The 16604-nt window shown below is 43.3% G+C and overlaps 1 protein-coding gene across 4 annotated transcripts; it reads right to left on the bottom strand.

The window, feature by feature from the left end:
- Positions 1 to 4593: 4593 nt before the first annotated feature.
- On the bottom strand, positions 4594 to 16534 carry LOC113031971 (uncharacterized). Of its 4 annotated transcripts, none has more exons than XM_026184555.2 (10): positions 14924 to 16528; positions 13982 to 14407; positions 12328 to 12840; positions 8567 to 12216; positions 8226 to 8493; positions 7746 to 7934; positions 6937 to 7020; positions 6650 to 6836; positions 6295 to 6502; positions 4594 to 6195 (listed from the first exon to the last, which is right to left on the bottom strand). In XM_026184555.2, the coding sequence occupies exons 2-10, from the start codon at positions 14379 to 14381 to the stop codon at positions 4984 to 4986; spliced, it is 6711 nt and encodes a 2236-aa protein (XP_026040340.1). In that variant the 5' UTR covers positions 14382 to 14407; positions 14924 to 16528; the 3' UTR covers positions 4594 to 4983. The 4 variants fall into 4 exon arrangements, with proteins under 4 accessions (XP_026040340.1, XP_026040341.1, XP_080164366.1 ...); XM_026184556.2 differs by having other exon boundaries at positions 14969 to 16528; XM_080308240.1 differs by having other exon boundaries at positions 7746 to 7931; positions 13982 to 16534.
- Between the last annotated feature and the right edge of the window lie 70 nt (positions 16535 to 16604).

Raw genomic sequence — 16604 nt, 5'->3', positions numbered from 1 at the left:
TTTCCCAGAATGGAGTTGTAAAGGAATTAAATACTTAGAACATATATTAGAGGGAACAGAATTTATTCCATTTGACAGACTAGTTGCACAATATGGGATCAAGAAGAAAAGATTTTTAGAATATCAACAAATTAAATCCATAGTACAAAAGAAATTTAACCTCAGTCAAGTTGAATTACAAACACCACCAAGTGCGGCACATTTCCTTACTCTTAAATCCCCCAAATTATTATCTAAAATATACAGAACACTTTCTAAATTAGATGAATCAATATCCCTTCCTATTGCAAAGTGGGAAGCAGATCTATCAGTCAGTTTAGACCAAAACTTCTGGTCTCAGGTATGCTTAAAAACCTTTAAATTGATTAAAAATCCCAGTCTGCAATTAATACAATACAAAATACTACATAGAGTGCACTATACAGGTCATCGGATGTTCAAGATGGGCTTTACGTCTACCAACAACTGCTCACACTGCCAAACCAATTCAACCGGACAATTATATCCACGCTCTTTGGTTCTGTCCACCAGTTCAGAAGTTTTCGCGCGAGATATGTGAAGACTTATCGAAGTGTCTGAAATGTAACATTCCAACTTCCCCCTTAGTGTGTCTACTGGGCAGCTTAGATAATGTCACTTCAGAAAACAATATAGCCCATATGGTTTTCACTGCCCTATGCATAGCCAAGAAAACTGTCCTCATGAACTGGAAAAATAAAAATAATCTTAATTCTAACCAATATAGAAATTATCTATTAGATTAGATTAGTCTTGATACAGCCTCTGCCACCACATCAGATCAATTGCTCTGGGCTCCTTTGATCAGCTCCATCACCTAGTGGGGGTGGGGGGGTCATAGTTTGGTCCCGCCTTCACTGTTGTGATTGGTGTGGGGGTAGGGACAGGCTTAGGGCGTCGGGGGGTTCCCCGGAGGCATATTCCTTGGGGGGCTCAACCCAGGGTAGCGGTCATGTCCGGTTGGGGGCTCTTTTGGCTCTCGGGTGACTGTTTCCTCGTGGCTGCGTGCAGCGGGGCTAGGGGAGGGTCTGTGCTGACGGACGTGGGTTACTGACCTGGTAGCCTGTCTGCCCCTGGGTGGGTCCGGGATGGGCGTGAGGTTCTGGGGGCGCTCCGTCTCTGGGCTGGGGCCCTGGCCGGGCCTCAGGGCCTTGGGTCCTGGTTTGTGTGTTGCTGGGGTTGTGGGCGGGTGGGTGCATGGGGGCCCATCCCTGGCGCAGGGTGCCGCCGGTGCGTCGAGCCACCTGGGGGGGCTCTTCAACTGGTGGGGGAGATTGTCACACCTAGCAGGAGCTTTCCTCTCCCCAGGAACTCTCTGCAGGAGGGGGAGATACAGGAGAGGTGGAGGAAGATCTCAGCCTGGGTGTCTATTGTCTCATGTAGTCTGGAAGATGAGTGGATGGTGGGGTGGGTGCAGTTTTCTCTGTGGTGGGGTTGGGTGGACTGTCCCGGGCTCTGTGGGGCCGGGGGGCGCTGCTGCGCTGGACCTGGATGGGCTGGATGGGCTGGATGGGCCTGGGCCCCCTTTCCCTGGCGGGTCGCGGAGTATGGGAGTGCCTACTGGGGTCAGCGGGGGAGCTGGCCCCAGGGAGGGGTCACCTGCCCCTCCCTTCCTTCCCTCCCCATCTCCAGCTGCCTCCCTCCTCCCGCTCCACCACAACCACCCACACATGCAGGGCCTTGGAGTAGGGGTATGTCACCAGGATGCAGAGGAGGCTACCCCCCCCTCTGTCCCCTTCTGGCTGCCTCTGCCTCAATTTTATCCCACAACTTAGACATTCACATTACTCACACTCTCATTACACATACATATAGGATCTTGGGGGTGGGCACGATACACGGAGTCCAAATTACCATCAGGGTGTACACCTCACCCCTGGCGTCGTTGCCCACCTCTCAATTTTGAATACACGTAGACATTGAGGGCTAGCAGGAGGGACTATGCGCTTACCTGCTGCTCTCTGGCAGGTAGCTCCATGCCCTCCTGGGTTTTAAATGCACCTTAGAACACACATGCATCAACACTACAATGAGCGGGTGGAGGGAGGTTTGGAGTCTTCTCTCACCCCCGTTCTCTGCGGCCTGCTGGAGCGGGGGGGCTAGGAGGAGTTGGCCGTCCGACTGCGGTCTGGGGTGTGGGGCCTCCCTGCTGCTGCGGAGTCGGGGCGGTCTGCCTCTCCCCACCGCAGGGAAAAGGGTAACACCTCCTGGGTCTGGGTGCAGTTCCCCCCTCCAGGGGCAAGGGTACCTAGACCCGGTTCGTAGAGTACGCTTGGGGAGTGTGATCGTGTGTACAGCGTCTCTTTATGTCTGTCTCCACGTTGGTTGAGTGTGGAGTAAATGCATATGAGAGCATGAGGGTGGGAATGGATGTTTGTGTCTGTGTGTGCCTGTATGTCTGTGTCTATATGTCAGGTTGGGTATCAGACACCACCTCTCTGGGGACATCTCAGGCCCTCCAAGGTTTGGAGGCCTATCTCCACCCACCACCACTTCCCCTGCCAGTGGCGGACTCCCTCAGGTGTCGGTGCGTTGGTGGTTCTTTGTGTCTGGGGGTGGGCGTCCGGGTACACACCGGATCACTCCTTGGCGGCCGCTTATCAGGGCCTGGAGCCTGGGGAAGCTCGGGCCACTTCGGAGGTGGGGTGCCCCCGGCCTCTCGGCCTGGGGCTTGGTCACTCAGGCACAGCTGGCTGCCGGCGGAGCTCACGGGCGCGTCACTGCAACCCCCCCTGGCTTCTGCTCCGCGGCTGCTGAGTGAGCCCTCATCTGGGACTCTCCTCAGCTCTTACTGGGACAGTGGCGCGGCTGCCCCTCTGTTGGTCTTCCTTGGTCTCTTGTGTTCTGGGGGCCTCTGGATGTCTGGAGTTTTGATCTCCTCCATACCTGCTTCATGCCCTGAGGGACGGGGCTGTGGCTCCCCACACTCCCTAGCAGATCGTTACATGGAGAAACCTTTGGAATGCAAGCATGCTGATCCACACAGGTATGCACACAGGTGTACACACAGGTATTCACAGACGCGGACTACAGCTTTCTTGGCTGCTGCCTCAGGGCACATTGTGCGCTGTCTATCTTGCATGCTGCACAATATCGTTTATTACTTAGTGTCTACTGATATTTACTGCTAGCTAGTTTATTGTGATGGTGCTGTTTTTTTTTATTATGTTGCTCTTTGTTGTTTGCTTTCTCTTCTGTTTTTTTTCTCCATACAGGTGACCCAGGTGTTTTTTGTTTTTTTTGTTGTTTGTTTTTTTTTTTTTCTTTCTTCCCCCCCTTCTCACCGTCTCTTCTCCCCTTTGGTTTTCTTTCTCTCCCACTTCTTTCATTCTTTCTCCCTGTCCTATCCCCCAGTCATGTCTGTCCCGTTTGTAGCAACTGAAAATAAAATAAATTCATAATTATAATAAAGGTCAATCAAATGGACCAATATGGCAAGGTCATGATGATCCACTTGGTAAAATAAATCCGCTTGGCATCTTTCTTGGCCTGAAGACAACAATTCTGATGGCTAAAGATCCAAACGGGACACAAAAAAAAAAAAAAAAGGAAAATATTCTGTTTGGCAATTGCTTTGATTGATTTTTAAGCATGACAATGACCCAAACACACTTCCACGGTAAATTGCAGTTAAAGCATTTCTGGATAAAAAAAAAGAGTCATGGATTGGCCTTCCCAGAGCATGGACCTGAAGTGGTGTGGGATCATGTTGAAGTCAACATCCAAAGTATCTAAAAGAAAGCTTGTCTAAGAGAGTTCAACCTGTGATGTAGAATAAAAGTGCTCATACCAAATGTTGACTTTCAAGCTTGCTAGAATAGTATAAATTGTTTTTGCTTAATATTCTAGATTTTTTCATACATATATATTTGCATGTTTCTGCGCCTATTTCACCTTTTCTTAACACAATACAAAGAAATGATGGGTGAGTAAAAACTTGGTTGCAAGTTCTACAAACATTTCTTCCATTTTGACGTATATTTGTAGCTTAAATTTATTTATTTTTTACCACCAATTTGTACAGTACTCTGTATTTCAAAACTCATACAAGCATGCATCAGCTCTATGTGCTACTATAGTTTTTCTTTTGATAATGTTCTAATGTTCTAACGATAACAATAATATTTATATTTATAACAAGGTGCAATAATAATTAATGTGCAATAATAACAGTGTGCAATACACATACACTTATTCTTCTTTTTTATACTAAGTTAATATACTGTGTTGTGTTGTTTGTTACGTTGTGATGTGTCATATCGTGTCGTGTTGTGTTATATGTAGTGCCGACGTAGGACAGTTTTTCCAATTTCATTGTACTACTGTACTATGTATGACTGTGCAATGACAATAAAGAGTTATCTTATCTTATCTTATCTTATCTTAATGACCGATGGACTTTAATTACTCACATTGCTGCAGTACTGTGTCCTACTCTGTTATTTCAGTACACAAGAGCTTTAATATGTTTTGGCACATTTTTCTTTTTCAACAACATTTGGACAGTTCAAACCGTGATAAAATGTACTTGTAAAAAATCCTCAAATGACTAAATAAATAATCAAAAGATGCATGTTTTTTTCCCCATTTGTCCTTTATTGTTTTCTAAAACTCAAATAAATGATACTTTCTTTAATACTACAATTCATAGAGCCAAAAAATAAGCTCACTGTAGAATGTAAACTAGATCAGGTGAAAATAAATAGTTGAGGGCAAAAGTATCATGATGGCCACAGTGAAAAAAACAAACAACTTTTTACACTTCTTTTCCAGCACAGTGTGTGGCTCTGAGTCTTTTTTTCTTTCTGAAGGCAAATTCATTTTTTACAACTCCTAAATGACATATTAAGATTTTTTTAAAATGCATCACAACAGCCCTATAAAAGCATGACAGTGAAAGGCAGTGAGTTTCCCTACACCAAAAACACAGTTACAATCAGAGATTGGTAAATTCTGTAGCAGATACTACTCTTTTCCCAAACTTCCCTGATTATGGAAATTCAAAAAGCAGTTGTGGTTACGTGAGATACAAAGAAAGACACAGCACTTGAGGCATAACACTCGTGATGTCCTCTGACAGTCCCCAAAACGGCACCTGCCCCCCTCTCCCTCTCCAAGCTGCTCCGGCCAGTGACCTGAACCGTCATATCGTGTGGCTGCGTCTGGCAGAGGACTCTCCTCCACCAGGATGGGACTGCGGGTTTCATTTGTTGTGTGAACCTCTGCTGCCGGCGGCTGGGGAGGAACTGAGTCTTGGGTATCCGAGCTACTAGAGAAGATCAAAGCCTTGGACACTTCCAATCTGAAAGCCATGAGAGTCAAAGGTGGCACGGATGCTCTGAAATCCTGTCGATACAGGAGCCAGGAGTTTACCAAAGCCAGATCCGTGAGGTACCAGAGCACTGCTTGGGGCCAGCAGCTTGGTGCAGAGGCCGTGAGGGGAATTGCATAAAGATTTTTCAGTTCTCTGTGGAGACGGGCCGACATCTGGGCTTTCTCAAAGTTTTCAATGAGAAAGGCCGCGCTCCTTTGGCCATTTCCCGCAGTAGAAAGTATGAAGCCACAATGGGATCTGCGCAGCATCAACTTCCCATCTGAGCTCACAAACTCATCACCGATCTGTCCTCGAGCCCCTCCCACCCTGCCTGCTCCATGAACCCCAGCAGCTAAAAGGCGTTCGAGCATCACAGGGGTGGACAGTTCCTGTTTGCAAAGGAACACCATACTACCTTTGGGGACCATTTTTTCTACAGCACCTTCTTTGTCTGAGAGATCCACCTTAAGATCGACATGTAAGAGTAAGCCGTCAAATCCAATTAAAGCAGTGCTGTAGAGAGACAGTTTGTTGTTGTGCACCTTCCCAGTGAGAGGAAGTGGATATTGGTCAACTGCATAATCGCCCTCTCGTCTTAATGACTGGCACCCTGCTTTGAAACGACACAATAATGGATGAACTTTCCACAGGGGATCAGCCTGTTTTGAACCATCTGAGCCATTTGCCTCGTCACCACATTGATCACTATCACAAGTTCCTTTGTGGGGATTAGCGTTGGCTGGATACTTTGAAGAAGTCAGCTTCAGCGTGCGAGACAGCTCGAGGAAACGGGACAACGGGATGGCTTCAGCAATCAACGGCACCTTAGTCAAGTCTTCCCAGTAGAGCTTTGCACTGGGAAACTAAGAAAGTAACAATAGAAAAATAAATAAAATTAGGTTTTAGCATCTAACCAAAAATGAGGTAATAATTTCAGTAATCAGACAGGCAGAAATACAAACCTTCAAAGTTCCCATTGCGATGTGGATCCCAACAAAGCGTGCAACTTCCCTGGCCGTGACAGCGTCAGGCATGTTGGACAGTTTATTTGTACAGTTGGCAAGTTCTACCCAGGTATCCCAACCAAAGTACTTAGAGAAGTAATCAATGGGCTCTCTGGTTCTGTTGCCATCTCTTGGTGCATTAGACGGGATCACGGATGTTGGCAAACTAAGGGGGGAATAAAGTCAAAAGAACATCAAGAGCAAATCTTACGTGTATTTAACAGAGGAACAACAGCAATAATAGAAAAAAAGGGTATTTAGAGTTATTTCTATGTATGATAGTTTTGTAGACTCAAAGAAAGTCTTACTGTACCTTTGCGATGTGTGATCTGACTGTTGTGCGCTGATGGCCGAGTTCTTGGAGAAATAGGCCATTACTTCTGCTTCTGAATCAAGCTGAGGATCTGACAATTCAAAGCCACCCATAGCCTCTTCATCGGGACTTTGAAGGAGAAACTCATGAAGATCTGGTAGGTGCTGCCACTCAGAGTCTGACACAGCTAAAGGACAGATTTATTAAGTTTTATTGACATCATCAATAAACAGCTTAAGAAAGTCTCTTAAATATAAATACTAATCATTCCACAAAAGGGAACAAACCTTGTTGCTCGATGACCTCAGGATCTGAGAAAAGACCTTCGACTCTTGTTTCCTGATAGTCTGGTACAGAATTGATCGATTCACCTGTTTAAACAGACTCAAAATTAATATATAAGCCTTTAAGTAGTATTTGGAGAATACCAAATATAAAAATCAATAAGAAAGTCAAGTCTCTTCCATTTGTATAACTGAAAAATACTGGCGATCGTCAGTGCAACCCCTCAACCTGCTAGTAGACACACCTATGTCATCAATTTGAAAATCTTATGTGGTCCTTGTCATCATAATCACAAAACTTTCAGAACTTACTCTGACCTTGGTCACTGAGATTTTAACTCATCCACAATTTTTAGTAGATGCACCTATGCTATCAATTTGAAAATCCTAGATGACTTCCTTCTTGAGTTATTGCACTCGTAAGATTTTCAAAAATCTTGATCTCTGATATTGACATTGAGGTCACTGAGACTAAAATCACCTGAGAGTTTTAGTAGCTGCACTGACAGTAATAATTTGAAAATCCTCATCCCTACATTCTCAAGTTACTGCATTGACCAGATTTTCAGAAAACCTGACCTCTGAACTTTAGGCCAAGGTCACCAAGATCCAAACTCATCCAAGGTTTTTAGCAAATAAACCTGTGGTATCACTTTGAAGCTACTATGCAATTATCGCATTCACAGACTTAGGGGTCAACGCTGCCCACCCGCCCATCCAGCAGGGTGATGACAATACCCCATCAGCCTTTTACGACTGAGGATTAAAAATGGTGGATTTCAAAGTAAGTGGAGGTCGAGTGAGTTACTTACGTATATCACAATCAGCTGTTTGACTTTCTGTCTGATTTGCATCGTGGGATCCCTCTGGGTTTCTGCTGGTCCCAGCAGATTCTACTAGGACCTCTCTCTCCTCCTCCTTTATTGGATAGAAAATACACTGGCTGGTGTTGAACTCTGGTAAGATGCAACAGTCCGTTGTCCTCTCCCCAACCTCTACTGCTAAAATACAAATCAAAGAACATGATTTAACATGGCACAGTGGTTTTCCAAGAGTTATACTCATTAGCCAGAAGGTGATTAGCCATGAGTGGAATCAGAGGTGACAACAGCTAAACTTTGGTTTATCCAATAATCAGAAATCCTGTTACTCTCAAAAAAGTAACATTTGATTTAAAAAAAGAAAAAAGAAAAAAGAAAAAGAAATCAAGAGATACTGTGCCAGGTGGTATGCAGACTGCAGAAATCAATAGTTTTATAATTACATATTGGTTGAGAAACCTTAATACTTACTTGGGATGACTGTATTTTCACTAAGTGCCTCTACATTCCAGCGGATGTGTCTGCTGCCATTTGTGGCTGGAACATCATTCACTATGAGGCTGCTTTCCTCTTTCACCAGAACAGTCCTTATATCGCGATGATGCAGCGGCTGCACGCTTGCAGTCTGTCTATTTTGACTAGTGGATGCAGTCAGTGATTGATTCGAACTGTTCTCTTCAACCTTGATCTCATCACTTCCAAGAACTTGTACCTCATTTTCAGTGATGTAGCCCAAACCCTGTAATGAAAACAAGTCTTAAGTATGCAGTGTTGAATTCTATCTAACATAGCTGGTACTGCAAGCGTCTCACCTGTGCTTGATTGTCGCTTGCCATCATCAGGCACTGCTCCTTTTCAGCAGTCGCTCTCTGTCTAGAAGTAAGGAACTTCTCCAGTATGAGGCCTGGAGACTGGTCCATCACCTTATCTTGTTCCGTTCCTCCATGGAGCCCTCTTTCCTTCATTACTTCTTCAACACTCGTGGTAATTGACTCCAGCTCAAAGACAACTTGGTCTTCCGGAGATTCCTCTAACGTAGAGGGAATGGAAGGCAACAAAGCACCAGGAACATCTGCTTTGTTGATATTTAATTTGGAACTTGTCTCCGGCTGTGCCGTCTTTGTGCCGATCTCACAGTCAATCATTTCTGAATCTGAGGTTATGGGACATTTTTCATAAACTACCTGACAATAATCCTGCTGTTTCTCTGAGTCTTTGGGAGCATCTCCAGCTGAAACCCTCTTTGATGGTAAATCCCTTTTCAGACGCCCTGTTCCTCTACTCCTACCTCTCGCAGAATTCACAACTGCTCCCTTTCCTTCTGCTTTTTGCCTCTGAATTAAAACTTCTTCTTCTTCTTCTTTGATCTCCACTTGATAAGTGGAACATGAAACAGTCTGCGAAGTCAGACTATTTTCAGTTGTATCAGTACTGACTAGGATAGATTCTTTATCATTATTTCCATTTTCAGAACTGCAGCTTGCAATTGATTCATTTTGAGGAACAGTGTCACGTTGAGAAGTCAGATCGTCTTTCTCATTCTGTTCCCCAACAGTGACTAAATCTACCTCTAGAAGTAAATCTTCCTTAATATCTTCCTCTGCAGTACCCTGGACTTCAAAATCAGAGCTGGAATTCCTTGGGGTACCTTGTTCTAGCTTCTTATCATCTGATGCCGAAGGTTTTTCTGTCTCATCAGTCTTTGTCTGAGTAGAGCTACTTAAAGTGGTTTCGGATGTGAAATCTGGAAGAGTCCCATAATGTTTCGCCTGTTCAGATGATGAGTAAATGATTGGCGATATATGAGATGGATTACCATCTTCTGTTCTGCTTCCATTCTTATCTTCATAGGTCTTCACTTCAGCATCTAGAGGAGGTATGGGTAAAGATGGGGAGGGGATCAAAGCTGGAAAGGAGAGACTTTGTTCCCTTTCTTCTAATGCATTCTCTCCCATCTCTGTCTCAGTGTCCCAGTCTGTAGCAGCATTCTTCACCCCAACAAGCTTTTCACTTCCTTTGGGAAGCTGGTAAAGATCCATGGTTGAGACGCCTTCAAAGATGTTCCCATTGGTGTAAGTGAGACTGGGACTTTCTACAATATGCACAGTTGCCTTGTGCTTCTGTAGGGATGAGACTTCACCAAATCGCTCTCCACAGTCCTTACACTCTAAGGAACGCTTGGAATGAGATGTTATCACTCCTTCAGTCTCTATTTTTGAGGAAGCTTTACGTTTTCTGGTGTTCTTTGGCTTGGCAGGCGTTGGCTCAGGTGGTTGATGAGAAAGCTGGAGCGAGGACATCAATGAAAGTGCTTTCTGGTTCTTCTTGGGTCTTCCTCCTTTTTTCTTACCTTCTGCTGTGAGATTATCTGTGCACTCACTTGCTGGATGCTTGAGATTGTTGCTGTTAGTCTGTTGAGACATTGTCTGGGACTCATGAGGCGAAGCCTCTGAGGCTTGGGTTGATGCCTTGGAAGGGTCCAACTTGTAAACTTTCAGCTGAGGCTGTTTATGGCCTTTTAGTAGAAGCAGAGAGTCTTGCTTTATATTTGAGCAAGGTGTGTCTGCCTTTTTGACTTTTCCCCCTTTTTCCATGTCTGTCTTTGGCTTCCCATCCTTTGCATTTTTGCGTTTTTGCTTCTTTTGTATTATTTTTGTCTGTTTTTTCTTTGTAAGTATAGGCGATGCTACAGTTTTGTGCTTACTTATTTGCACAACACCCACACTGGCCACTTCCGTTTGCTTTTTCATCTTATTTTTTCTTGTATCCTCTTTGAGCTGTTCTACTTGTGGGGCTTGGGGCGATAAGGGTGAGTTTGTTTCAGCAGTAGATAATACTCTTTCTACTTTTTTATCCTTTTTTCCTTTCCTTCCCTTCTTCTGTGACGGTACTTTTTGCTCTGTGAGTTTTTTGGGTGGTGTCTTGCTTCTTGTCGCCTCTTCTTGCATTGGCTGACGCTGCTGCGAAGGCTTCCTCTGTTTCTTGTTTTTCTTTTCTTTGCTTTGTGGGCCAAATTTAACAACAAGGTGGGGTTTTTTTGACCTTTGGCGCTTGGCAGGTTTGGCATCAATTTGTAAGTCGTCTTGGTAGATGCTTCCCACAAAATCTTGCATATATCCTTGAAAGAAAAAAGCTCTGGCTGGCTTTCTTTTCCGGACTTTCACCAGCTCTTGGGCTGACATTACATTAATGGGTAATTCTGAGATCTTTGCCACCTTCTTAGACTGTAATTGCGACAGAACCTTTTCTTCAGCAGGCGGGTTTTCTGATTCAGACAGGTTATTCTTGGAATCTTCCAGCAGTTTGTCAGGTGGTTCTTCTTCAGGCTTCTTTTGTGTCTCTTCTTGTGTGTCTGGATCTATCACAGGGTGCACCTGATTTAGATCTACTGTTTCCATATGTGAATCAAAAACTTTTGTGGAATGGGTTTTCGATTCACTTGAAGCTTGCGTGAGTGTGTTTGCTTGAACAACTGTGCAAGAAGAAATGTCCTGTTCCTCTGGTTGTAAATATGTTTGCTCCAACTCAACGGTAGGCATAAGAGGTGGAACTGACAGGCTGGTTTCTTGCTCATCTAGAACGGTATGCTCTGCAGTTTTATCGAGAGTCTCTAGTTCTGTAGTTGGTACCAGAGAGGAGGAAGGGATTTCATTTTGTTGGATTGCTTGGGATTGCTCTAGCACCTCAGTTGGTATCAAAGCAGGGGTAAGTTCTAATATGACCATCTGCTCCAGATTTTGTTTAGGATCATTTACCTCATTCTGACTAACCATTTGCTCCACAGGATTAGAATGAAGCACATCAATATCCGGTTGCTGAAGGATCTGATGCATCCCCTCTCCCTCAGGTCTCTCTGCTTGTTCAGTTGGAACAAGTGTAAGCTCTGCATTTTCACCTGCTGCTATGTGAGGACCTAATACTGAGAAAGAGGGATTTTCTAGCTGTCCATCTGGAGTAATAGGTTCCAGTATAATTGTTTGCTCCATTGGATCATATGGATTGTTTGACGGGTCACCTTCATCTGTCTTAGAGTCTGTTTGTTTCAGTCCTATAAAATCTATCTGCGGTGGACTGAGATTCACATTCACCGGCTCTAACCCTTGTGATACTTGCTGCACCTCCAGTGGTGGAGCATGAGGTGGCACCTGCCCCAGTATGACAACTTGGTTCACTTTCTGCACATTTCCCAAAGACTCAATAAGTTTGCGAATCTGCTCTGTGTCAATATTGGCATCAACTTTTTGCAGGGGTCCGTTCGGCTCCACCTGTAGTAGTGCTGGTTGGCAGATGGATATCGGAGTTATAATGGGTGTAGTCTGTTTCACTTGCTGACCTTCTGGGAGAACATTACTGGCAGTAGCAGGCAAGGAATTGTGTTTAGTTTTCATGTGGTGCAAACGTGTCCTGGAACTCTTGAAAGTGGCCTTGCACATAGAACAGGGATACTTTGTTGCTGAAGCACCTAGAGACAATAAATGAAGAAACTTTATGGTGATGCTTTTAATTCATTTCAAGTCATGGCATTTCTATTTAACAACACTTTACCACTTGTACCAATGGCTTTTTTCCTTACCATCATTTTTTCTCGGTTGTGCTTTAGCTGTGGTTTCTCCCCCCTCTCCTTCAGCTCCCTCCGGCGAGTGTAACACCAAATGTTTCTGCAGAGCCTTGGACATGGTGAACCTCTTTCCACATTCCTTGCAAACATAAGGCCTCTCTCCAGTGTGTGTGCGCCGGTGATACTTCAGCAATGTCAGCGTTTTGCAAGGTTTGCCACAGTCAGTGCAGGCATAACCATCTTGGCCAAAATGAATTTTTTTATGAACGGTCAGCTCTGATGACTTGTTGAAGGCCTGACTGCAGATTGGACACTTGAAAGGTTTCTTCTCTGTGTGGGCTTTCTGGTGGACCATGAGCTCTGTGGAGTTTGTGAAATGTCGATCACAAACATAACAAGCAAACAGGGCATTCCTCAGTATGCACTGTTCATATTCTGCTGGGTGGCTCAGCTTGAGATGACGTTCTTTGCTCTTGTGATCGCTGAAGATTATATGGCACTCCATGCACTGGAGGGAAAGCTGAGATGCTACAGGGGAAAAGGGCAGAAGCAGAGTAAATACATATAACACACGTCTGTATCCCTAGACTCAAATCCATACAAAACATACATGCTCGCAAAAACAAACACGTGATTCTAGGATTATTTCATTTGCGAATGTGTAGGTAAATTTGGATGGAGGTAAAGACAGGTTAAGAAACACCCGACAAAAATTATACCGCATAGTATTGCAAATTTTTTCCATGGCAATATTGTATCCATAATGGGAACCAAATATCAATAGTTTGTTAAATAAATGAAATACTATTAACAAAAGGGCATCTCATGCACCTCCATCCTGAGATAACACATGTAGCCAAGCAAACTCAGATTAAATTGACTCGACAAAAGAAACATCCCAAACTGGACACACTTAGCCTGACAAAGCTAATGGCTCAGTCACAAAGTTAAAGACAGGACAGCAACCTCCTTACAGCTACAAAAAACACGATTAAATAAAAAATTGTTTTGTGCCTGGTGACTGCATTGATGTTTTTCACATTCTGTGACCAATCCCAACTTGCTGTAACTAAATGGTTGCTTAGAGCTTGGACTGACAATTACTCATAAAGAGATTGTGGAATGTTTGCAAATATTTCCTCTCTAATTTACAAATGTAGACAGATTGCCAACATATTTCCATCAATGTGAATGAGTCTTTGTTGAGTCAAGTTTAAGAACATAGTTTGCAGTTGAAGAAAGGGAGGATAAATCGCAGAATATGCATATATAAGCATACTGGAAATTGTTAGAAATCAAAATAATATCGTACTGTGGGTAAAGTACTGTGATAATATTGTACTGTGGAGTGTCTGGTGATTCCCACCTCTAATATCAACCCAACCAAAATAATTTCTCACTTTGAGTTTTGTCTGCTACTGAACATTAGATTCTATTGACTGTACAGATTTAACCAAACTTCAAACAGTATCAGCTTAATGAAGCAATGTTAGGTTTACATCTTGTAAAAGTACTGCAAAGGATACAGTCATACACAGTTAAATACTGTAGATATTGTTTACAGCAGAATATGATGTCTCCTGTAATTCTAAATTTGAAATAATAACAATCAAGCAGGTCTCTCAGTCCTCGACAACATATAACATGGAAAGACAAGTAAAAGACTCACATGTGAGAGGCATGACCAGCGGTTTGGACATATCCATCTTCAAAGGATCTACCATGGCCTTCTTGGAAGGAACATATTTCCTGCCGTCACTCACAGCTTTCTCCTGCTTTTTACCCTTTTGCCCATCACATCCAGCATTCGTGTTAGTTTCAGGTACCGCTGGTTTTGCAGCTGTGTCCACGTCCATCCCTACCTTTGCAGGTGTTTCTGCTGATTTTAGCCTTGCTGCACTTCCCTCCGGTGCAATTACCTCCTCAGTCTCAGCAGCAGCTCCCTTGCTGTCTTTTTTTTGTGCATCTAGCTCATTTTGTGCTGGCTGAGCCTCAGTGTCCAGCGGTGGCTTTGAGGTCGCTGTGGTCACAGGGTTTGACCCACTCTGAGCCTGGTTTGCAGTCTGCATTTGTAGTCTTTCTTGTTCAGATGTTTCTGCGAAATCAGGTTCCAGACAGAAACACATATGACTGATAATTACACAGATATTAATCGCCCTACCTCATTTACCTTTTTGCCAAGACTGCGGGTTCTACACATTTTAAAAGGAGTGAAAAGCATCTTTGTAATCCACATAGCGACAGCTGGGGGACTAGCGCATATTGTTACTGAGCTTGTAACATTTGCATTACAAAAAACCCCCCAAAAAACCAAAAAAAACAACAACAACATGGGGCTCAGCCGCCACAATGGGGTGTTAAAGAATAAAAAAATAAATAAAAATTAAAGACATGTGAAAACATTTGAGGACCATATTCCTACTGGTGAGTTCCTTGAGCAATGTCTCTCTAATAACCAGACGAAGATAATGGTAGCCTGGTTAGCCTAATTCACTGATTTGCGGTAAAAATCAGAGTGCAAAATGCGATACTTCCGCTCTGATAAAGCGCCAAATACACTAAATAATATTTCTCGATTTAAGACCATCCATCTACACAGACGCCCACTTACACAGACACGGTGTGTGGAAGTAGGAGGATGTAGATTCAGCGTTACCTAGACTCACTCGTCCGCCCAAACATCACCGCGTCGTTTCTGACAAAGCCTGCACGGAGGAGATGCAGACATCGTGACGTCACGTCTGACAAAGCTCGCGGAGGAGTGACGGGAAATGTGGTTTTCCAGCAAGTTTGGGCCACTCTGAAAACTGTTACTACCGGTTGGCTTCCTTGACCAGTGTTAAGTCCGTTTCAGTTTTTTTGTTGCAACAAATAAAATATCAGAAGAGGGAGAACAAAAACCTTTTAAAAAAGTGTAATATTCATTTTTATTGTAAAATTTCCAGGAATCCTCAAAGTGCAGGTGTTCACAGAGACACAGACTTTGTAGTATAACCTTCATAAACTCACACTGTGACTGCACACTCATGTCATGTGCAGGCATGCAAACATAATCACAAAAACCGTCATTCTAATGTGAAGCGTCTGTTGTATATACAAACCCAATTCCCAAAAAGTTGGGATACTGCATAAAAGATTAATAAAAACAGACACAATGATTTGCAAAAGTCATCAGCTCATACATTTTTCACCATACAACACAGAAAACATGGAAAATGGTTAAATTGGGAAATTGTACTATTTCAAGAAAAAAAAAAGCTAATTTTGTATTTGATGGTAACAAAACACGTGTGTGGCGTTCCTTCACCTTGTAACAACAATTTGTAAATGTTTGGGAACTGAGGAGAGCATCTGCTGGACTTTTGTGAGAGGAATGTTCTCCCATTCTTGTCTGATGTAGGATTCTAACTTTTTCCATTTGATGATGCATCAAATGTTTTCAGCTGGTGAAAGGTTTGGACTGCAGGCAGGTCAGTTCAACATCTGGACTCTTCTGCTCCAAAGCTGCTGTAAGAAATGCAGTCTGAAATATGAAAGCACTTCCTTGGAAAACAAGGTTGCCTGGATGGGACCATGTGTTGATCTAAAACCTGTATATACCTTACAGCACTGATGCTTTCCAGATGTGAAAGCTGCCAGTTCCATAGGTGCTAAAGCACCTCCATACCATCAGAGATGCAGGCTTTTTAACTGACCCAGAGAAGACAGCAGTGTTTCTGGATCATGTTCACATTTGGCTTCTTCACAAACCTCGACATGCAGTGATTTCAATGACAGAATTGTGTCAAAGATCCCAGGCATGCGACGTAGACGTTCGCCTTATCCCTTGCCCACAGAAATGTCTCCAGATTCTCTGAATCTTTTGATGATGTTATGAAAACAATATATTCAAAATCTTCATTATTTTAAATTGAGGGAAATTATTCTAAAATTGTAGATGCAGTTTTTGTTTTTTGCAGATATGCAAAACTCTGCCCCTCTAAGATGTAGTTTATATACTCGGACTGTTCCCAATTAACCTAATGAGCTGCAAAAAATGTTCCTCCTGCTGTTTCCTTTTAGCACCACTTACCTTTAAAGCCTTTATTGCCACCATGCAAACTTTTCTGAGACATGCCATCAAATTTTTAATGATTAAAACGTTTTTCTTCAAACCCTACATTTTATACATTTAAACATTTGAAGTGTTCTCTGAAAAAAAATAAAAATAAAAACTGGTCTGTGTATTTTCCAATTGATTGCATTCTGTTTTGTTTTTTACATTTACTCATTGCATTTTTTTTTGGAATGGG

The sequence above is a fragment of the Astatotilapia calliptera genome, chromosome 11 (genome assembly GCF_964374335.1).
Source record: "Astatotilapia calliptera chromosome 11, fAstCal68.1, whole genome shotgun sequence".
Lineage (NCBI taxonomy): Eukaryota > Metazoa > Chordata > Actinopteri > Cichliformes > Cichlidae > Astatotilapia > Astatotilapia calliptera.
This window is presented reverse-complemented; position numbering and strand designations above follow the sequence as displayed.